Below are 23,766 nucleotides of genomic sequence, written 5' to 3'. Positions count from 1 at the left end.
TGGGAGCCACACGAGCGGAAGGCTTTTTTGTCCATGGCCAGACAGACATCAATGTCAATAGTCCATTGTTCTGCTTTTGAGCGAATGGTGTGGTTAAGGTATGCAAGATAGGCTGCTCCTGCGTTCCCAGCAACAATGCCAAGACCGGCCCATATGGTGATGTTGTATTTGGTAAGTATTTCTGGGCTGTGGCATGTCACTGTAGTGCCTTGTTGACAGACACTGTATTCAGTCTTGTTAAGAATGCACTTAGGGAGATCCTGAGTACATCCCTCGGGAGGGATATTGGAGTAGATCAGCGTGCTGATGGTTGCCGACCCTTTGGATACTTTGATGATGCATTGGCTACAGTTGAAGTTGCTTGTAGGGAGGGTGTTTCTGTGGGACACATGGTGTGGAGTGGAGACGTTGGTGGTACGGTGACTTAACAGGAACAGGAGGATGAAGACAGCAAACACGAGGATCAAAATGATGCCAAAGTTAGGGCGTGAGGTTGTTGGTTTTTTGTAGCACTGGATCCAGCGGGATGGCAGGTGGTCTGACGGGGGTGTGTCCGACAGCAGGTGGGTGGTACGGGCGGACACCTCGTCCAGGAACCCAGAGGATGGTGTCGTCATGCTGAACAGCAGCGTAGCCTCTCCCCCAGGCAAGTAGTTTCGCGGGGCCTTTCCAAGTCGGATCGGGAGGCTGACGGAAGTAGACGAGAGGTTTAGCTGGGTTGGTGTCTGGAGGCGCGTAATGTCGTTCTGCTGCTGTTGCTGGAGGTTGGCCTGAGACGTTGAGGAAGTTAAGTGTGTGAAGGCAAAGATTAAGGATGTTTTGAATGGCCGGTAAATTAGGGGGAGTTATTTTGCCTTCCCCAGCCGTGTAGCGTGCTAGGGCATCTTTTAAGGTCTGATTAGCCCTTTCTACCATTGCCTGGCCTTGGCTGTTATATGGAATGCCAAATTTATGAATAATGTTCCATTTTGATAGGAACGAGGCAAATGCCGAACTTGTATAAGCGGGTCCATTGTCAGTTTTTAGTTCTTTTGGAGAGCCAAGCACCGAAAAGGTTCGCAGGCAATGGTTAATAAAATGTTTTGTGGTTTCTCCCCTCTGGGGGGTAGCCATTATGAAGCCAGAATAGGTGTCAATAGTGACATGGAGGTACGACCAGGGCTTAAAGGGAAGATATCTGGTGATATCCATCTGCCAAATTTGGCACGCACCCGTCCCCCTGGGGTTAACCCCAATGGGGAGGTTGTGTGCTTGTTTGCTGCAAGTGGGACACTGTTGGAGAATTGCAGCGGCTTCCGCTATTGAGATGCCAAATTGCTTAACCAAAGCTTTTTTGTTTTGATGGAAATATGCATGGCTTTCCCAGGGGGTGCATGATGCTTTTTGGGTGAGAAATTCCAAATTGGTTGCCGCAGTTGCGGCTGCGTCAGCGCGATCATTCCCTTCCTGTAAAGGGCCAGGAAAGGGCTGATGGCTGCGAATATGAGCAGCAAAGAAAGGATAGGCACGCGTAGCAATAGCCTTTTGCAAGGCTAGAAAGAGAGACATAAGCGGGGCTTCCGTGGCAGGTGAAAGATAGGCGCCATGGACAGTCCTGATGATCTGAGTGACATACAGGCTGTCCAGGATGAGATTGAAGGGGGTATGCGAAAACCTGTCGAAAGCCAAGATGGCGGCAGCAAGTTCAGCCCTCTGCGCGCTGGATTGTGGGCCTGTGGTTTGTGTAAGCCACACCCCTTTTTCCATCCAGGCACAGGCGCCGTGCGTCTTGCTGCCATCGGCAAAAACAGTCGGAGCGCCACCAATAGGTGCAGTGGCAGAAAGTGAAGAAAAAGACATAGGAATTTGTGAAATAAGTTTAAAGTGAAAGTCAAAGGGGGGGTGGCAGGAGACCGTCCCATTCCACCCGGCAACGGCTCCCTGCAAAGACTCTGAGTGGATCATGTACTGCTCCCAAGCATGTAGCGGCATGGGAACATACAAAGTGGTTGGTTCAAGGCCCATCAATGCTTTGGTGCGAAGTCGCCCCTTGACAACCAGCTGGGCAATTTGCTCTATTTTTTGTACAATTGTATTTTTTGGAGTATGTGCCAAATGTAACCATTCCAGAATTAAAGTGCGATCTTGCGGTTTTTGGATGATCGCACCAGTGGGGAGGGATGGTGTATTGAGTATCACTATGCACAAGGGGGCGCTCGTCGCACATCGGTCCACCCAAACCATCCCTAGAGCCTGTTGGACTGTTTGCAATGATTGCATTTGTGCATCGTTGAGCGCTATGGAATCGGCAGGGTGCTTGCCTGCGCTAAGAGCCGAGAACAGGGGGGTCAATTGAGCAGTCGAAAGGCCCATGTAGGGGCGCGTCCAATTAACAGAGCCAAGATATTGTTGTAACTGCACTAGCGTGGTTCGTCGGGGGAGGGTTAAGGAAGGAAGAACAGGAGTGGAGAAAGAGCATGACAGTTTATGACCCAAGTACGAAAAAGGAGGAAACATTTGTATTTTTTCAGGAGAAATATGCAAACCAGCTTGTGTTAGCAGATCTCTGAGAATTGGGAACTCCTTCAAGACTGTCCCCCTGGGCCCAGGGGCTGCCACTAAAATGTCATCCATGTAATGGAACAATCTGAAATGAGGATAAAGTGCCCTGAATGGTTGTAAAATCTGGTGCACGAAATATTGGCACATGGTAGGGCTATTCAACATGCCTTGTGGCAAGACTTTCCACTGGAACCTGCGATTAGGATGTGCATTATTGTATTCTAAGATAGTGAAAGCAAAAAGTTGCCGGTCCTCTGCATGCAGGGGAATGGAGAAAAAGCAGTCCTTTAAATCAAGTACTATCAGATCATAGTCCAGAGGGATAAGATTGGGATTCGGGAGGCCACATTGCAATGGGCCCATGGGCTGAATAATTTTGTTAATGGCCCTTAGATCTTGGAGGAGGCGCCACTTTCCAGTTTTCTTTTGTAGCACAAACACCGGAGTGTTATAAGGGCTAAAAGAGATTTCCAGGTGGCCTTTGTCTAATTGCTCCTGGACTATCATTTTTAATGCTGAAGATTTGTGCTCAGGCATGGGCCATTGGTCAACCCATACGGGAATCGTGGTGGTCAAAGTGAGGCGGATAGGGGGAGGAATCATTCAATCGTTAGTGTGGTAGTCAACCGAGACAAAAGGTCCCGTCCCCATAAGTTGACATGAAGTGGTAGAACAATAGGTTTGATGAAGACAGTAGTAGAAAGCTTAGGAGAGGAAACAGAAAGCCAGTTTTTTTTTTTTTTTAATGTATATTTTATTATGTTTTCATTCTATACAATCACATATTCACTGTGCTTGATCAGGGCATATAACATTGAATAATAAACACGGCCCTCACTTATATAGAAAATGCCCTCTACAATACAAACCCAGTATACCACCTTGGCCTGCCATACACCCTCTTTCAACCCCCTCCAACTTTCATTCTTCCTTCTCACACACCCCTCTACGCCTACTTCCCCTCCCCTTCTTTCTAACCCTATCACTCCCTCTCCATTCCCTCCCTCCCTTCTCCTCCTCCTCTCTCTCACCCTCTCCACCCTCCTTCTTCTTTCACTCGACTCTTTCCTTCGGTATCTATTACCTTCCAGTATATTCGGTTTGTACTATTTTCGCACTAACATTGAAAAGCCACAGTATACAAATACAATCATGGAATTTAACACATATTGTATTTCCCCCCTCCCCCCTCCCCCTAAATCCCCACCTCCCTTCCCTCCCCCCGACTTCCCAAAGACCATACGTGGTATAATTTTTGAACAATCACAGTCTGAAATATCTCTACATTGAACTCAGCTTCTTACTGTTACCCAAATTTTAAACAATTTAAATTATTACTGATACTAAGCATAAGCTATCTGGAGTTTTTTAGTCCCATATTTACTTTTTATGTAATCAATCCACTTTTTCCAGTCTCTTTTGTATCTCTCGTTTGAATGTTCTTTGAGATATGCTGAGATTTTGGCCATTTCGGCTAAGTTCATAACTTTCAAAGTCCATTCTTGAATTGTGGGTAAATCTTTCTTCTTCCAATACTGCGCCACCAAGAGTCTTGCTGCCGTTATTAAATACAGGATCAAATTAGTCTCTGCTACTGTAAAATCAATGCATATACCCAGTAAAAACAGCTGGGGGGTAAATTTTATCCTTCTTTTAAAGATGTTTTGCAGGATCCACCATATTTTTATCCAAAATGCCTTAACATTACGACATGTCCACCATATATGAAAATATGTAGCATCACAAGAACCACATCTCCAACATTTAGGTTGAACATTTGGATACATAGAGGCAAGCTTTTTAGGATCTAGGTGCCATCTATAAAACATCTTATAAAAATTTTCTCTCAAGTTTTGTGCTTGTGTAAATTTCACATTTCTTACCCAGATTCTTTCCCATGTTTCAAGCATTATTGGTTCCTCGACATTCTGAGCCCATTTTATCATACAATCCTTAATCAGTTCCGTTTCAGAATCCATCTGTACTAATACATTATATATCCTCTTTATATGCATTGAGCTTTGATCTCTTATTTGTTTAAACAAATTATCCTCAACTTTTACAAAGCCAGTTTTTTGATCTGTTTTCCACCTAGCTTGTAGTTGACCATACTGAAACCACGTTTGAACTACCTTCTCTTCTTTAAGTACCTCTAAAGATTTTAGTTCCATCACCCCTCTTTCTGAGATAAGAAGTTGTCTATAGGTGGTTCTATCGTGTTTTTGTTCTACATTCATATTTTCAATTGCATGTCTAGGAATTGCCCACATGGGCACTTTATCATTTAGTTTATGTTGATATTTTTTCCAAACCCGCAATAAAGCATTTCTTAAGATGTGATTTTTAAATTTCTTATCCGTTTTTTTGTTAAATAACAGGTAAGCATGCCAACCATATAACAAATCATATCCCTCGATATTCAAAATTCTGTCATTAGTTAGATGAATCCAATCACTAATTGCAGATAATGCCACTGCGTCATAGTATAATTTTAAGTTAGGTAATTTCAATCCTCCTCTTTCACGTGCATCTTGCATTATTTTCATCTTTACCCTCGGCTTCTTCCCTGCCCACACAAATTTGTTGATACCCTTCTGCCATTCTAAAAGATTCGCATCTCTTTTAAGTATTGGTAACATTTGAAAAAGAAATAAAAATTTTGGTAAAATGTTCATTTTTACTGCCGCTATTCTACCCAGCAAGGACAAATGCAGTTTTTCCCACCTTTTCAACTCCAACTGTGTACTATGCCATAGTGATTCATAATTATACTTGTATAATTTCCCATTTGAGATTGAGATAGTAACTCCAAGATATTTAACTTTTTTAACTACCTCACATCTTAGCGTCGCCCCCAGTTCTTCCTTCTGTTTGATAGTCATATTTATAGCTATTATTTTGGTTTTTCCTAGATTTATTTTAAATCCCGAGACTTGACCATATTGATTGATCGTATTCAATAATACCCTACTAGATTCCTGCGGTTGTTCCAATATTATAACCAGATCATCCGCAAATGCACGAACTCTATATTCTTGCTGTCTAATTTTGATCCCTTTTAGACCGCCCAGGCCCCGTATCTTATTCAACAGTATTTCCAAAGTTATAATAAACAATAATGGGGACAGAGGACAGCCCTGTCTTGTACCTTTTTCAATTTGAAAGGAGTCTGTCAGACTTCCATTGACAATGATCTGGGCTGTTTGCTGCTGATATATTGCACCAATTGACCGTAAAAAGCCATCTCCTATCTGCATTTTTTGCAATGTCTTCAGCAGGAATTGCCAATTAACTCGATCAAAGGCTTTCTCCGCATCCAAAAATATGAATGCGGCCGGGATTTGATTGTTCTTTCCCAGGTATTCTAAAGCGTTGATAATTAATCTAACGTTATCCTTCATCTGTCTGCCCTGTATAAAACCAGTTTGATCGGTATGTATCAGTTGCTGAGTTACCCCCATTAGCCTATTTGCTAATATTTTAGTAAAAATTTTATAATCTACATTAAGTAATGAAATAGGTCTGTAATTTTTTGGTTGGGTAAGGTCTTGATCTTCTTTGGGTATCAACGATATGAACGCAGTCTTCCACGAGGGAGGCACTTTCCCTCCCGATTGAATTTTATTGAATAGTTCTCTGAGGGGTTCTACCATTTCTAACTGTAGATATTTATAATAAACCGCTGTTAAACCATCTGTGCCTGGTGCTTTCCCTAACTTTAATTGTTTAATTGCCTGCAAAATTTCCCCAGAGGTTATAGGTTGGTTCAGCTTATGCCTATGTTCTTCTCTGACTAGGGGGATTTTCTCTTTATCTAGGTATTTGTCTATATCTCCGTCCTTAATTTTATCCCCTTTATACAACTCTGTAAAAAATTCCCGAAATACCTTTTGAATCTCTTCCTGTTGAAACACTTCCTTCCCTCTGTGACACAATTTGGATACATTTCGAGCTTTCCTTTTTTTTCTAATCTGATAAGCCAACCACCTACCGGGTTTATTTGCATTGCAGAAAGTATTATGTTTAGCATATAATAAACTAGTAGCTACCTGGTCAGAGATCAGCATATCAAACTGAGATTTTAATATAGCAATTGTTTCCCTAATCTTTGTATCTCCTGGATTCAATGTTAATTCTGACTCTTTCCCTTTAATTTCCTCTTCCAATTCTTTTCGTTTTTGCCCTTGTTTGTATCTATGTATTTTATTTATATTCATTAATACTCCTCTCATATACGCTTTGCTTGCATCCCATACATATTCCAAAGATGTACCCTTGTTCATATTGAAGACAAAATATTCCGATAGCAATTTTTTACAATCATTAACATACTTTTCATATCTAAATAAGTTTTCATTCAACCTCCAGGACCTTCTTGCCTGGGCTACCCTTCCCAATTCCATCCAGACTGGATTATGGTCTGAAAGAACTCTCGCCATAATCTTTGTCTTCTTCACCCTACAAAGTAAATCATTTGTAATTAGTATAAAATCAATCCTTGAAAGAGATTGATGTCTATTGGAAAAAAAAGGTAAAGTCATATTCTTCTGCGTGCCTCTCGCGCCAAGCGTCTCGCAATTCAAAATCGTCCAGCATGTCAAAAAAGGGTTTGGGTAACTTAGCTCGAAATTTGGTGTTCGGGCGAGCTGTCTTCTTATCTCTTTTGGTGTCGATCACGCCATTCCAGTCACCCATTAATATACAAGACTCAAAATCCCACTGTACTAATTTAGCATGGAGATTTCTATAAAATCCATCTTGTTGTTGATTAGGCGCATAAATTCCCAAAAGTAACGTCTTTTTCCCTTCTAAGATTAAATCTAATGCAATATATCTTCCAAAGGGATCTGCTTCAATTAGCTCAGCTTTAATGTCTTTTCTTAAATATACTACTATGCCATTTTTCTTTTCCATGGCTGAGGTCGCAAAATGTTGGCCCAGTTTGGGGTTAAACAAATATTTTTGATCGGTTGATTTGATATGAGTTTCTTGCAAGCAAATTATGTCATTCTTAAACTGTTTAAGATAATGAAATATTTTCTTTCTTTTCTGTGGAGAGTTCAATCCGTTAACATTTCATGTCAAAATCTTAGTTGTCATTTTTGGTTGCCTGAAGCTTTTTTAGAGCCTCCCGCAAGGCCTGTCTCACCTTTGGTTTGGCTCCTCCCACAGCTTCTGAGCTTGTTGCAGTAGCTCCTTGGTCAGTGGCCAATGATTGTTGAGATTGTTGCATAGTAGCTTGTTTATCCGTTTGTCTGGTGGTCTTGCGGTTGGATCTTTTTTCCTTGACTCCTTGCCCTTCCGGAAGAGGGAGATGATACATTTTATCTGATGGTTGTGTGGTTTGCTGTTTATCTTGTTCGTCTCGTGGTTTTTCACCATATCCCGAAGGTTCAGGATATCCCATCTTCAGAATCTTATGATAGAAATCACGAGCTTTCCATACAGAGCTGAGACGATATCTTTGTTTGTCCATTGTAACTATAATACCGAATGGGGCATCCCATCTGTACTGTATCTGGCGCCTTCTGAGCTCTTCCACCAGAAAAGCATAATCTCTTCTGGCTCTTAGCATCTGAGGCGGTATTTCTTTCAGAACAATCAGGTCCTGTCCACCAATTTGAAGCTTAGTATTGTAGGACTCTTGTAGTATCATATTTCTAGATTCTCTTGTAACAAAGTATATTACCACGTCTCGGGGAAGTTGCCTTTGTTTTGCCGCCCATGAGTTAACACGAAAAATCCTGTCAATCTGCCAATCAAAATTGGATCCCGGTTTTCCCACCAGATGGTCAAAAGCTTCAGAAAACATTTGCTTTAAGTTCTCCTGCTTTTCTTCACGCAGCCCCCTCACTCTTAATGCAAGCTCCATCTGCTTATACTGTATCATAATAATTTGTTTTTCAGCATTATCAATTTTTTGTTCCACCACTTCAGTTTTGGATATCAGGTTAGTTTTAGCTTCATTGAGAGTTTCTAAATTATCTTCCATTCCAGAAATATATTCTGTTATCACATTTACAATTCCCATCATATTATCATTCATTTTAGTGACCCTGGTATCGAATTTGTCATATAGAACTTCCATCTCATTCCTTATTTCATCTTTGAAATCTTTAATCATTTCTAGATTCTGTTCTCTGAATTCTTTAAACATTTAAAAAAAAAAATAATTTAAAAAAAAAAAAAAAAGAAAGCCACTGACGACTGACCCTTGCAGACTGGGAACCGCCCACCCCACGAACTGAGGGGGAAGCGTCCGTCTCCCAGTCCGGGGGCCACTCATCAGTACGAATCACTGTGACATCCGCCCCAGTGTCAAGCAACCCAGCAAAGGAGCGGCCGTTAAGATTGAAAGAAGCCATCGGGCGGGTTGCTTGTACAGACTGTTCCAAGGCAAGAGCAAAAGGTGCGAAGGAGGAAACAGGCATAGGAGAAGAAGCAGAATAAATAGCAGGCGACAATGGAATGGCAGTAGCGACAGGGTCACCTGCCGTTACCATAAGAGGGATGTTGCAAGAGAAAATAAATCCTAAGGAGGAAAGATCCTCAGCATCCCTCAGAAATGGGGATGTCAATACACCTCGGGAAACAAAGTCCTGGAGTGGAAAAACTAAAAGAGGAAACGGAGGCAGGGGATGGTCTGGTTGCAATGGCAGAAAATAATTGTTAGTAGGAAGAGGAGCGGTGATAGTCTCTGCTGCATATAGAAGAAATTGAATCGGCAGCTTGACTGACTCAGCCTTTGGGGCGGGGCTGGCTGAAGGCCCCTGCTCTAGTTTCCCTGCTCTGAAGGAGGAGGGGGAGGAGGGGGAGGATTAGAGCGGCACTGATTAGCCCAGTGAAAACCTTTTTTGCATCGCGGGCAAACAGTGCGAGGCTTGGCCCCAGGCTGACGAGGGGGAGGATTAACAGAGTTTTGCCATGGGGCTTTGCACTGAGTCCAGAAATGACCTGGCTTCCCGCAATTATAACAATTTCCAGTTTTACCAGCAGTTGTTTGGTGGAGAGCAGCCGCGAGGCTTTCCACCTTAAAAACTTGGGTTCCCACCACCCTGCAAGCCCTCAGGAAATCAGCTACAGTGGAGGAGGGATTGGCTGCCACAGGCTGCAGGACTTTCTGACAGTCCGCATTAGCATTTTCCCAAGCCAATTTCCGCACCAATTCAATCTGAGCGTCCTCATTGTCAATCTGACGGACCACTGCCTTTTGCAGGCGATCAATGAAATCTGAGTAGGGTTCGCTAGGACCCTGCATAGTTTTTGCAAAGGACCGCCGGGCGGTGCCATCCATAAGATCATCCACCTTTTCCAAGGCTTTAACAGCTGCCCGTCCCACTATATCAAGGGCTTCCCGGGGGGTCGTAGCCTGCAGAGCCCCCGTCTCAAACCCAGCCCCTCCCTGTAACTGAGGAGCGGTAACATTGTTGGGCAGACCTCTGACAATTTCCTTGTTAATCTCTTTAAGGTATTCGGAGGCCCAAATGGCATATTGAGAGGGGGTAAGAAGCATGCCGAGGAGAAGTTTCCAATCCTCCAGCACGTAGGGATCCCCTGTCAAAAGGTTTCGGAACAGTCCTTTGCAATACGGGGATTGCACCCCATAGGCAGAAACTGCTTGCTTAAGATCTTTAAGAGCTCTATAGGGGATTGAGATATAATTAGGCACAACCACCCCAGCCGCATTGGTTTGAAAGGTTACAGGGAAACAATCCTCTGCCAATTCCATGTCCCCTTGATTGTAAGCATCGCGCAGAGCGTCTTGGAGAGCGCTACGCCACACTGGCGGGGCGGGGGAAGGGGCGGAAGGGAGAGGAGAAACCTTCTCTTCCGGAGGGGCCGGGGGAGTTGGAGGGGTCTCGGAGAGGGCCATCGCCTGGCAGGCAGGAGAGGCGATCTCCTCATAGCGCGGAGGAGATAATTCCGAGGGCTTAAAAGCAGCCCCCTGCATACCTTCCTCATGAATTTGAAGGCATCTTACAAGAAGTCTCCAAGTAGTGAGAACTTCTGGCGGGGCTCGAGGTTCCTTATGAAAATAAACACCCAATTGAAGCCATAAGGAAACTTTAAGAGAGCCCTTCTCTGGGTAAATGGGACAATTCTCATAGATGTAAGCCAATAGAGAGAGGAAATGTTTTTTCGGGGGAATGGGAAGCGGATGGCCTGTCGCTTGAGAGATTGCAACAGACGATTTAACGATTTCCCGAAGCTCCTGCAGGTGTGCAGTCTGAGCCTTCGAGAAACCTGAGCCCATACTCACGATTGGGAGGGTGCTCCGTTCGCTAACGGCAGGCCCTGGTTGCGAGACTTTGCCAAGTCGGGGATGCGTGAAAGGCTGGTGACACAGGTTATCACGTCGGGGTCACCAAATGTGAAGTTTCCGCTGTTCGCCCATGAAGCCAATGTTGAGAAAAGACAGGAGACAAATTTTCTCGGGATGGAGCGACCCAGATTGGAACCTGAGAGCCCCTTTTATTGAGACAGGACAAAGGCAGGAGGAGCAATAACATGTGATAAAAAAACAGCCTGTAAAAGTACAATTTCTAATCTACTGCTTCAGGAAAGTTCTCTCTATATATGGTCAAATCCTGGACGTCATTGGTAGGGCACATCTCAGAATGTTATGTTATTCACTATCAGGTTGTTATGGCTTTCTAGGAGTTTGTTTTCTCCTGTGTGATTCAGCGTGACTCTGCAGGCTCTAGTATGAACTAGGCCATGGAGGACACACACCTGCACAAGGAACTATATTACAACACATACTAATAAAATTAAACTCCTAGTTTATTAATGTATAAAATTATACCTCCAATTTCAATTTCTCCATCAAAATACCAGTTGCTTTATCTGAGTTGTTTCACAAGTTAAATGATAGGCAATTATTTTCCTATTCTATCACATTAATGACTGTTTTTAAATAAATTACGACTCCTCCCAGGAAAGGACATAAAAGGGGGGGAGAGGGAAGTCCTGTACCTTCTTGGACATGGAAATATAATCAGCTGGTAACAGAAGCTGCTGACATGACTGTGGGTGCTCTGATTGAAATTATGGGAGAATTTCAGTGCCAGCCATCCAAGGTAACCAGGCCAAAGCCGTCTACATGTCCCAATTCTGCTTGCTAAACAAGGACTGCAACCAATTGGAAATATATAGTCTATTGCTGTCTGAATGAGCTCACATGAACTTGTAAGCTTCCCGCCTCTTAGAGCTAGAAAGGAAATTTTAAGTTTCTGTTCTAAGACATGGTGGACTATTGAAAATTAATTCATTAATAGGTCAAAATAATGTATTTGCCCTTCCTTACCAATTGAGAAAATTGCAAGGAAGCCTTTAATTTCCTCTCAAATGGAAACATACTTGAAAGCAAAATTTCTGTTGATTCATTCATGTAACAATCCATAATTCTCCTTATATGTTCTCCTTAATCCATAATTCTCCAGATTATATGTTTTCTTTTTTCTGGGCAGCTGAACACATTTTTACAACAAAGCACTGGAAGACACTTACTTTTTTCCCAAGGAAAATAATGGGGCTAAAAGAAGCTCTGTCTGGGTGGGGATCAGTGATATTCATCCAAATTTTCATGTTCCCATCCGCAGCCAGGCCCAATTGCAGAGGTCAGGGTGCACCAGACAGCATTGGTACTGGGTCCAGCAGAGGCCAAAAAGAGGGAGTCGGGGAGGGTCGGATATATACCAGGAGAATGAGTCCAGCCTGAAATTCCTAGGGTGGCTCCAGTACAGTTGTTGGTGGCCCATGGAAGTAGTCATATGGCTCAGATGCTGAAAAGGAAAAGGAAAGGCTGAATGGCGCAGGGCCAGAGAAAGGGAGCGAGTGAGCCTCCCTGCTTCCACTCCCTCCCCTTGGGTGATATCGGGGTGCAAAGCTGCTCTAAAAAGTTTGGGTGAACCACCCTGTGAGGAAAGCCTGGGCGAGGTGAGATGGGGCTGTGGAATGGAAGGGGTGAGGCTTCAGCTGGTTCATTGAACCGAAGAAAACATTAGCTACCAGTTCTACTGAACTGGTGCAAACCGGCTGAATCCCACCACTGCATATGGCACATATACATAAAATTAAATAGTGTATTTTGGATGTACAGTAGTAGAAAATAAATAGAGAGTGAAATTGTATCTTGTTGAGGCCTTTGAGGCAATGGGCCAGGTGAAGTGAGCTGCCTGGCAATGCCGGGTATGGCCAGAAGTGATCAGGTGGGGTGTGGCCATGCATGGCAAGGAGAAGAGAGGCATCCCTTGACATGAGAGACATCATGTTGGCCATGTCCAGTCACATTACCACACAGCCACACCTACCTAGCCCATCCTTATGGCAGAGAACCGGTTGTTAAATTTTTTGAATCTCACCACTGCTTAAGTTATACATATTTCATAAGCTACAGTATATGGTACTCTACATTATAGAAAACTACAACTTATTATATTGAATCCCATATTTACTTACTGTATTACCTTGTTAGGTCAAACTTTGGTAACTCTTTATGCCTTTATTTAAATAACTTTAAAACATCCCCTACAAATCCACCCTTTCTCTATATTCTCAAATTATTATTGCCACATTTATCTTGAATTAATACTTTGGTAACCATTTAAATATTTCAAGACTATTTCAATGTTTTGTGTTTTCTCTTTCTTCAAATCTGGTAGCATACATTACGTCACCATTTGCTGTCCAGTTTTTGATCACTGCATTTTTTCTATTGTAATCAGTTGGACAATTAGGGAGAGCAAGGAAGGTGCCATTAGTAATCCTATTATTGCCAGAAGTAATATTGTTCCCCATTTATTCCATCCCCCACTAATCAGTTGCCCCCACCAGATATTATCCATTACTCATGTCCATGTTTGCACTGGAACATAAACCATCTTCCTTGTTCTATCAGTTATCTCTTCTATAGCTTTTCCTTGATCATCTATCTGCAAATAACAATTTGTGAGATTAACTTTTCCACATACACCTCCTTCTTTTGCTAACAAATAATCTAAAACAAGTCTATTCTGATATATTGCTCTTTGAAAATGGATTTTTTTTGTTTAGCTGTTAAATTTAAAGCAATAGTGGTTTCATTAGTTATTATTTCAAGCACTGCCTGTAACTTTATAATTCTATTCAGCATATAAATAGGATTTCTATAACCATACACTCCATCTTTCTCCCAGGTTATTGGTCCATATACTTGAATTATTCTTTTGGTGAAACAGCATGGGGGTCTACAATTGAACCCCCAAATACTTAATCAGGCTAATTATCTTAATTCTGAATTATAATGCTTAGATTTGGAACTCTGCACATGCCCTTTCGCCTAAAAGAAAAGATAAGTTCCTTATTTTCTGCTTCTCTAAAAAAGAGGAACTTAGTGTGTACGCTTATAAGGCAATTAGGAAACTGGGTGGACAGCTAACCACAGAATATTAATCATAGGCGCACGCGACACAGTGACAGTTTAAGATAACCAAAGTTCAACTTGTAAACAGGCGATATTTTAGCAATACTTTAGCAATCTTCCTTAGCTACATGAGTAACCAAGATTCACTTCCCTATTAGCTTCACTTCACTTCCCTATTATGTTTTGGGGACCTTATGGGAATCATGTATTGTAACTTTCTTGAAATATTTGTAACCTTCCCGAAATGTCCTGTACTGACCTAGGTACTGACCTAGGTAAGAAGTTATGACCTGAAAATGTATACGCCTATATGACGTCTGTATGATTTGTAATAATCATTTTGAAGGTATAAAAACTCTGCCAAAAAATATGGAAGGCGGATCAGTTTGATGCAAATCAACTGACCTCTTGAACGCGTTCAATAAATTCTCTCTTCTCTGGGAAAGCTTGGTGGTCAGCTCCTATTCTTTACGTAAGTAAAAGGCAGATCTTAATTTTGCCATAACATTGGAAGGCCATTCATTCTATTCTCCTATTTTCAACTCTCTCTTAGATCTGTGACCTACTTCCTCATAAACAGATACACCCAGGCTTTCACTTTGGTGTATGGGCAGTAGAAGGGATTATGATATCACTATCTCCTGGGACTATGTTCAAGTCAGGTTGATCTGATTCAATGCCCCAATTCTCCAGTGTTAAAATTATCTTCTAGAGGAAAAGAGTAGGAGAGAGGGAAGGTGTGGAAAGAGAGGTGAGGAGAGGGAGAGAGCTAGGGTAATTAGATAAGAGAGAGAGGGTAGAAGGAAGAAAGAAGGTAGGGAGGAGAAGAGAAGTCAAATTATACGCCCCTCAGACAGGGTTTGCAACTTGGGAGTCCTCCTGGACCCACAGCTGACCTTCGAACATCATTTGTTAGCTGTGACCAGGGGGGCATTTGCCCAGGTTCACCTGGTACACCAGTTGCGTCCCTACCTGAACCGGGAGGCCCTCACAACAGTCACTCGTGCCCTTGTGACCTCTAGGCTGGAATACTGCAATGTGCTCTACATGGGGCTGCCCTTGAAGAGCATTCGGCGACTTCAGCTAGTCCAGAATGCGGCCGTGTGAGCGATTGTGGGTGCACCTCGCTTCACCCACGTTACACCTATCCTCCGCGAGCTGCACTGGCTGCCTGTCGATCTCCGGGTGCGCTTCAAGGTGCTACTTATCACCTATAAAGCCCTTCATGGTAGTGGTCCTGGGTATTTGAGAGACCGCCTACTGCCAATTACCTCCACTAGACCGATACGATCGCATCGATTAGGCCTCCTCCGAATTCCATCTACTAGCCAGTGCAAACTGGCAACTACCTGGAGGAGAACCTTCTCGGTGGCTGCTCCAACCCTCTGGAACGAACTCCCCATGGAGATTCGGACCCTCACCACCCTCCAATCCTTCCACGCCGCTTTGAATATCTGGCTGTCCCGGCTGGCCTGGGGTTAAGATTCCAACCCCACCCGAATTGTGTGACTGTTGTGCTCTCTTTTAATATGTTGTATTGTTTCCATATTGGAATACTGTTTGTCTTCCCCCCCCTCCCTTTTTGAATTGTGAGCCGCCCTGAGTCCCCCCAGGGAAAAGGGTGGCATACAAATAAAGGAAATGAAAAATGAATGAGAAGGAGAGGGGAGCTGAAGATGAAATAGACTATAATATGGTGTATGGAAAGCAGAAGAGCAAATAAAAATTGAAGAGGCTTAACCGCAAAAGGAATTGATATATTATAATTGAGTATTCGAAAAATGCTTTTTAAGATGTACTGGTATACTTTAGATTATATTATATGTATCATAAAAAATAGAAAACGTTTGATAAAAAAATTCTCTTCTAGCATCAAACATTTACACATTTAATTTACCCAGTCTTCTACTATTACTATATCACAAGGTTCTTCACAAGCACAAACTTGTCCACAATCACATCAATCGTAACAACATTCAGTGATATAGTTACAATTACAGAACCCACACATCTTGTAGAGTGTGACGTTCCACAGCTTTTTTTAGGACCTTCTGATGGAATAACGTAGGCCTTTCACTCAGGCCAGGAAAACCAAAAAGCTGCTATTCTTTTAATCAGAAAAAACACAAACAAAATGCATTCATACCACAATGACCATATCAGTTTCTGGTAATTTTTATTCTCAGCAGGTCTTCTCCAGGAACCACTTTCCACTCCCTTTGTTCATCCACTGGTACTTTCACTCAGCTTTAATGCATCCATCCAATCACCAGGCTGGAACTCATGGACAGCACATTTGAGAAGTGGGGTTTGAGCTAGCAATCATTTGTTCCTGAGGTAAGACAAAGAAGATAGCCCAAGTATTCAATTCTTTACAAACATCTCCTTAGTTTCATATTGTGAAATCTCCCTCATTCTGCCCACCTATGACAATCCAAACATCATTTCATAAGGTGAAATACCAGTATCCCTTTATGGGGGGTTCAAATTTTGAGCAAGGCCAATGGTAAACATTTGGTCCATGGCATAGACTCATTTGCATTCCATGGAACATGGCATTCCACTGAATTCCCACTGCTTCCATGATTGATTGAAGCACTTTTACAGTAAAATGAGTCATTTAGTCACTATCTACAGCTTCTGTTATTCCATATTTAGTCATTAACTGTTCCAATATAATTTTGGTGACTTTTGCTACAGTGACTCTAATGGCTAGATAAGCTTCAACCATCCAGTCAAGTCATCCACTCTCACCAATAAATATTTAGGTATCCCCACTTGAGGTAATGCAGTAAAATTAACTTGAATGCATTGAAATGGTCTCATACTAAACGTCTCCATCCCCTTTCTTTATGTTGTAGAACTTATTTATTAAATCTTTTATGTACCATACATTTGTCACATATTTGTTTAGCTACTGTATACAATCCATAACATCGTGTCAGGTTTTAAAATAAATCTAGGGAAAACAAAAATACTAGCTATAAATATGAATACTAAACAAAAGGAAGAACTAGGAAGAATGATAGGATGTGAAACAGTTAAGAAGGTCAAATATTTTGGAGTTAATATTTCAACCTCAAATGGGAAATTATATAAGTATAATTATGAACCACTTTGGCATAGTATACAGACAGAGATGAAAAAATGGGACAAGTTACAGTTATCTTTGCCGGGAAGAATAGCAGCAGTGAAAATGAATATTTTACCTAAATTTTTATTTCTTTGCCAAATGCTACCTATACTTAAAAAGGATGTGAACCTGCTAGAATGGCAGAAGGGTATTAATAAATTTGTATGGGCAGGAAAGAAGCCGAGAGTAAAGCTAAAAATAATGCAAGATGTGCGTGAGAGGGGAGGTTTGAAATTACCCAACCTAAAATTATATTATGATGCAGTAGCATTATCTGTAATTAGTGATTGGATTGATTTAACTAATGATAGGATACTTAATATCAAGGGGTATGATCTGGTATATGGCTGGCATGCTTACCAGTTATACAACAAAAAAGTGGACAAAAATTTTAAAAGTCATATTTTAAGGAATGCTTTACTGCGGGTTTGGAAAAATATCAATATAAATTAAATGATAAGATACCCATGTGGGAAATTCCTAGACATGCAATAGAAAATAGCACAAAAACAGGATATAATTACTTACAGACAGCTTCTTACCCTAGAAAGGGGTGTATTACAACTAAAATCCTTAGATGTATTAAAAGAGGAAAAGGTAATTCAAACATGGTTCCAGTATGGACAGCTACAGGCCAGGTGGAAAACAGATCAAAAAATTGCTTTCATGCAAGTCGAGGATAATTTATTTAAACAAATAAGAGATCAAAGTTCAATGGATATAAAGAGGATATACAATGTATTAGTACAGATGGATTCCGAAACAGAACTAGTTAAAGACTGTATGATAAAGTGGGCTCAAAATATTGAGGAACCAATAATGTTGGATACATGGGAAAGAATTTGAGTAAGAAATGTAAAATTTACACAAGCCCAAAACCTGAGAGAAAATTTTTATAAGACGTTTTATAGATAGCATTTGGATCCTAAAAAGTTGGCCTTTATGTATCCGAATTTACAACCCAAATGCTGGAGATGTGGCTCTTTCGATGCTACATATTTTCATATATGGTGGACTTGCCAAAAGGTTAAGGCATTTTGGATAAAAATATGGTGGATTATGCAAAATGTTCTTAAAAAAAGGATAAAGTTTACTCCTCAGTTATTTTTCTTAGGTACAATTACTGACTGTACAGCTGTAGAGATTAATTTTATTTTGCACTTAATAACTGCAGCAAGACTGTTGGTGGCGCAACACTGGAAGAAGGAACATTTGCCTACAATTCAAGAATGGACTTTGAAAGTCACAAATTTAGCCGAGATGGCTAAAATATCTGCATATTTTAAGGACCACTCAAACGAGAGATATAAACGAGACTGGAAAAAATGGATTGATTATATACAAAATAAATAAGGGACTAAGAAATTCCAGATAGCTTATGATTAAGATCAGGAATGATTTAAATTGTATAAAGTTGGCTTAGCAAGGAGGAGCTAAGTTCAATGTAAAGATATTATCAATTTTTTATTCTTTTTTCCAATATATTTTAGACTGTTTTTGTTAAAAATCTATACCGTGTATGGGTTCTGGGAAGTCGGGGGAGGGAAGGCGGGGGGGGGGGTTGGGTGGGAGGGTGGGAGGGAGGGATATATATCAGGTTTGATGAGACGTGTTAGATTTTAATGTAATTTGACTCCACATGTATACTGTCTTCTCTTATATTTTCATTACTATTATTATACAATTGTATCACAGCGGCTAGTTGTTTCGCTGGATTTAGCATTGGTTACTAGTGGGGCCCCACCCAAGGGCCTAGGACGTTGTAACGTATTTTCGTAATATGCGTGCAGATCCAAGCAGTAGGGCTTTTTGCATTTGACTGATGGTGATTTTGTCAATTTTTAACTGTTTTAAATGTAATTCCAGTGCTTTTGGAATAGCACCCAGTGTGCCAATTACCACTGGAATTACCACTGCTGGTTTGTGCCATAGTCGTTGAATTTCAATTTTTAAGTCCTGGTATTTTGCAATTTTTTCATGTTCCTTCTCAGCGACCCTGCTATCACCTGGTATTGCGATGTCTATGATTGTGACCTTATTTTTGTCAACCAATGTGATGTCTGGTGTATTATGCGCCAGTATTTTGTCTGTTTGTATGCGAAAATCCAACAAGATCTTGACCATCTGATTTTTGGTGACTTTTTCAGGCTGATGTTCCCACCAGTTTGTTGCTGTTTTAATATTATAATTTTTGCACAAATTCCAATGGATCATTTGTACTACTGAATTGTGCCGCAATTTATAATCAGTCTGCGCAATTTTTTTACAGCAGCTGAGTATGTGATCAACAGTTTCATCAGCTTCTTTGCAAAGTCTGCATTTGGCATCATCAGAGGATTTTTCGATTTTGGCCTTAATGGCATTTGTGCAGATAGCTTGTTCTTGCGCAGCCAGGATTAGTGACTCTGTTTCTTTCTTTAATGTACCTGTTGTTAACCATAACCAAGTTTGTTCACTGTCCACTTTATTTTTTATTTTTTCCAGAAATTGGCCATGCAGTGCTTTGTTCTGCCAACTCTCCATTCTTGATTTTATCACATCTTTTCTGTATTCTTGTTTCGTCTGTTGGGCCTTCAGTAGATTTTTGTTCTTTGCTTCGATTAATAGATGTTCTTGACTTTCTTTTAAATAATCAGCCAGTGCATATTTTTCTTCTTCAACTGTTTGCTTCACTTGTAATAATCCTCTGCCACCTGATTTTCGGGGCAGGTATGATCTATCAGTATCACCAGGTGGATGTAAACTGTATTGCATTGTCATTAGTTTCCTGGTTTTTCGGTCCAAAATGTCCAAATCAGCTTGTGTCCAGTTAACTATACCAGCTGTGTATCTTATAACTGGTATTGCCCAGGTATTTATGGCCTTGATTGTATTTCCACCATTCAATTTAGATCTCAAAATTTTCCTAACTCTGTTGGTGTACTCTCGCCTGACAATAGTTTTTACTTCTCCATGCTGGATGTTATCCAACTGCAGAATGCCTAAGTATTTGTAGGCTTCATTTTCGTTGCATTTAATTAGTTGGCCATTGGGCATTTCAATTCCCTCACATGCAGTGATTTTGCCCCTTTTTATGGATACAGTGGAGCATTTTTCCATGCCAAACTGCATTGAAATATCAGTGCTGAATACTCGGACTGTGTTTGTCAATGATTGGATTTCTATTTCTGACCTTCCATAGAGTTTCAAATCATCCATAATAGTAAATGTGAAACTTCTTCAGCTTCTGTGGCTGTTTGGTAGCCTAATTTCATTTTTTTTAATATTACTGAAGTGGGATCATTGCAACGATGAAGAGAAGAGGTGAAAGTGAATCACCCTGGAAAATTCCTCGCTTGATATTAACCATTCCGTAGATCTCATTCCCTACTGCCAACTCAGTTCTCCATTGTTTCATCGCCTTTTCAGTAAAGGATGTAATATTTTTGCTAATGCCAGTTGTTTCTAAGCATTTTATGATCCAACTATGTGGCAGTGAGTCAAATGCCTTTTTGTAATCAATCCAGACCATATTCAAGTTCGTTTTTCTGTTCTTACAATTTTCTAATATCATTTTATCAATTAGGAGCTGATCTTTTGTGCCCCTGCTCCTTCTTTTGTTGCCTTTTTGCTCTACTGGCAAGATGTTGTTTGTTTCCAAATAATCCATCATGTTATCTGCAATAATGCCTGTGAGTAATTTGAAGGTTGTTGGCAAGCATGTTATTGGTCTGTAGTTTTCAGGTGTTGTTCCTTTAGTTGCATCTTTCTGAATCAAGTATGTTTTTCCAGTTGTCAACCATTCATCAATTTGGCCCTTTTGTAAAATTTTATTCAGTTGCCTGGCCAATATTGCATGTAAACTGGTCAGATATTTGAGCCAGAAACCATGTAATTGGTCCTTTCCAGGTGATGTCCAATTCTTTGCCTTTCTTACTCGATTTTTTACCATTTCAGTTGTTATTTCTAATACTTGCATTTCTAATACAGCAGAGCATCAAAAAACATTAAGGTTAACATTGCAGATGTTAAATAGAAAGATAAAACCACAACACATGCAATCAATGCAAGAATGTTTAATGCATTACAACAATATTTCCCACCCCTTGTAGGCCCCCCCAAATTTTAAATTATTAATTCTATTTGCAAGTTATTAATCTATATACTATATTAATAACAAAATAGCTAATGGGAAGAGCTGTTAAACATGGGAAAAACAGAAGTTTATGCAATTCAAATAAATATAAAGGTTTATTGAAAGCTTATGTTCCACGGAATGAAATAAAATTCTGAGCCATGAGTTTAAGAGGAAATTGTGAAATGATCTCAAGGTGATCTTGTGGTGATAGGGAGAGTGTTAAAGGACAGGAATGTCTGGGTGGGAATGAATGAGAGGGTACGGGAAAGTGGATCAGTTGGAGAGCCAAGGAGAGGATGGGTGGGGGGAGGGAGAGCCGTAAAGATCAAACACCAGTGGTTGCTGCCATCTCATTTAGATAAAGTTCTCTTGGCCAGCAACACCAGCATTAGTCTTAGTTTGGTGCAAGAAATTTGGGTGTAAATGCATGCATTGGTTGATATATGTTTTTTTACTACTGTTTACTACCACTTATTACCATTGTATTTTAATATTATTTCTTAGTGAGTTGTACATAATATAGATTAGAGTTTTGCAAAGAGTGTCAACTGAAATCCAGAACAAACAACTCACCAAACCCCTTTGCGTAGTCCTCAAAAATGGGGACAACAGCTCTCTCTGCAAATGGCTTTGCCTGGTTCACCAAAGCCTCTTTGACCGTCTCATAGCCAGTCAGCACCACCATTTCCTGGCATCCCATTTGAAGATGGAAAATGGGACCATATTCTTTTGACAACTGGAATTCAGCAGACGAAAAACGAATGACAGTTCTGATCAACAATTAGTCTCATGTAAGGAAAATTCTGTTACAAATCATGTCTCACAAATCCAAGATTGAAGTAATTTCTTTCTTTTGTGGTAGAAGTTATTATACTATTTTTTTAACAAGCATACAAATACTACTGTCCATTGGATACTCATGACAGAATTTGGTCACGTTTTGGAAATTTTAAAGAAGTTAGCTATGCAGGAAGAACATTTTCAATGGTAATAATTTCTGATATATTAATTTCTAACCTTCCATGCAGCGTCATTATACATCCACCACACACAACATGGCACGTTGAACTCTCAGCAGTGCATAAGCACTAACCCCTCAAGAAAATGAAACAGTTTTAAGAAATGCCTAGAAAATAAAATGCCAGCAGTTATTCCTAAATCCATCCTGAGTCTAAATCAGGAACTTCCGGTGCTTTGTAATGTTTCCTAAGATGACAGGAAGAGACTGACACCATCACATCCTAAAGCAGGGAAAGTCTGGCTTCCAAGCTATAGAGTTGTTCTTCAAGTACCACATTTTCCTTACATTGTTAATCATTTATGCTGGACTTGATGTGGCATGTTATTTTCCTCAGCTGCTGCAGAACCCGCTCTCCTATCTTTCATTCATACTGAAGGTTGCTAGTGTATCTGTTTAATTCTAAAGGACGAGACAGATCTGATAGGGCTCTCCCAATCAAAATGGTTTGGAAGAATTAGCTACTTAAAACAAAAACAGGGATTTACTTAAAAATGACATGGAGTACTTTATCAATACATTTGCTTCTGTCTTGAAACATTATGTTTCCTACTCATTCTTTCCTGGTAATCCTGTTTACAAATGTCTACGGTTATGCTGTAGAAATTGGAATTTTAGATTACCTCTGGATAACCTGATCAATTGTTAAACTTTTATATCAGCATCAATATATTTTGGCAAAGAACATTCATAGTTGTTAATCATCAGGTTTACCTTTATCATTGTCTTATAAGACCTCTTGAATTCCATTATGTGCAGATTTCCCAAAACAGGTATGGTTCTGGATCCAGGTGGAAGGTTTTGGGAGCTGTTACTCTGGGAACTACCCATTTTGAAAAGGAATAAAGCTGTAAGAATGAATAATAATAAATAAAATAACAACAACAACAACAACAACAACAATAATAATAATAATAGTAATGAATTGGGATCCATCTTGGAAACAAACCAGTTAATGTACAGCGCAGCTGTAATAGTCACTAATGAACTAGGCATTAAAATCAAAGTACCTAGTCACACAACAGAAAAAGCATCAAAGCCAAAGTGGAAAATCCGATTAGAAAAAAACGTCAAAAAATTAAGGGCAGATGCTAGTAACTTAAAGAACATGCATGAGCAACGGCTTAAAAACAATAAAATCATAGATCGGCTAATCAGAAGATATAGATTGGATACAAGAAACTTCAATGAAGCTGTAGAGATTGTAAAACAGCAGATAACAGCAACAGCTAGAAAAATTGAAAGATATGAGGCACGAATCATCCAATATAAACAAAATCAGCAATTTCGATCAGACCAACGGCGTTTTTATCAAAGTCTTAATGTGAATGGTGACACCAAAAGTGAAAAACCAGAAAAGCAGGCTACAGTTGAATTCTGGAAAGAATTGTGGGAAAATGCAAAGGACGACAATAAGGAAGCAAAGTAGATACATGACTTTGAGAAAAGCATTGGCAACAAACAAATGCAAGTATTAGAAATAACAACTGAAATGGTCAAAAATCGAATAAAAAAAGTAAAGAATTGGACATCACCTGGAAAGGACCAATTAC

At 40.5% G+C, this 23,766-nt stretch overlaps 1 protein-coding gene across 1 annotated transcript in view; it reads right to left on the bottom strand.

The window, feature by feature from the left end:
• The window catches only part of LOC148045616 (cytochrome P450 2K1-like), an 80,308-nt gene extending 57,330 nt beyond the window's left edge, over nucleotides 1-22,978 (bottom strand). Inside the window, exons 1-2 of the mRNA XM_087716779.1 lie at nucleotides 22,928-22,978; nucleotides 12,393-12,406 (exon numbers count right to left, since the gene is read on the bottom strand). Of these exons, the coding sequence (XP_087572905.1) occupies nucleotides 12,393-12,406; nucleotides 22,928-22,963 (50 nt within the window). The 5' untranslated portion in view covers nucleotides 22,964-22,978. The remainder of the gene's footprint in view (nucleotides 1-12,392; nucleotides 12,407-22,927) is intronic.
• Between the last annotated feature and the right edge of the window lie 788 nt (nucleotides 22,979-23,766).

Source organism: Thamnophis sirtalis, unplaced genomic scaffold, assembly GCF_051295495.1.
Source record: "Thamnophis sirtalis isolate CommonGarterSnake01/CBP01778 unplaced genomic scaffold, rThaSir2_p1.2 scaffold_5, whole genome shotgun sequence".
Lineage (NCBI taxonomy): Eukaryota > Metazoa > Chordata > Lepidosauria > Squamata > Natricidae > Thamnophis > Thamnophis sirtalis.
This window is presented reverse-complemented; position numbering and strand designations above follow the sequence as displayed.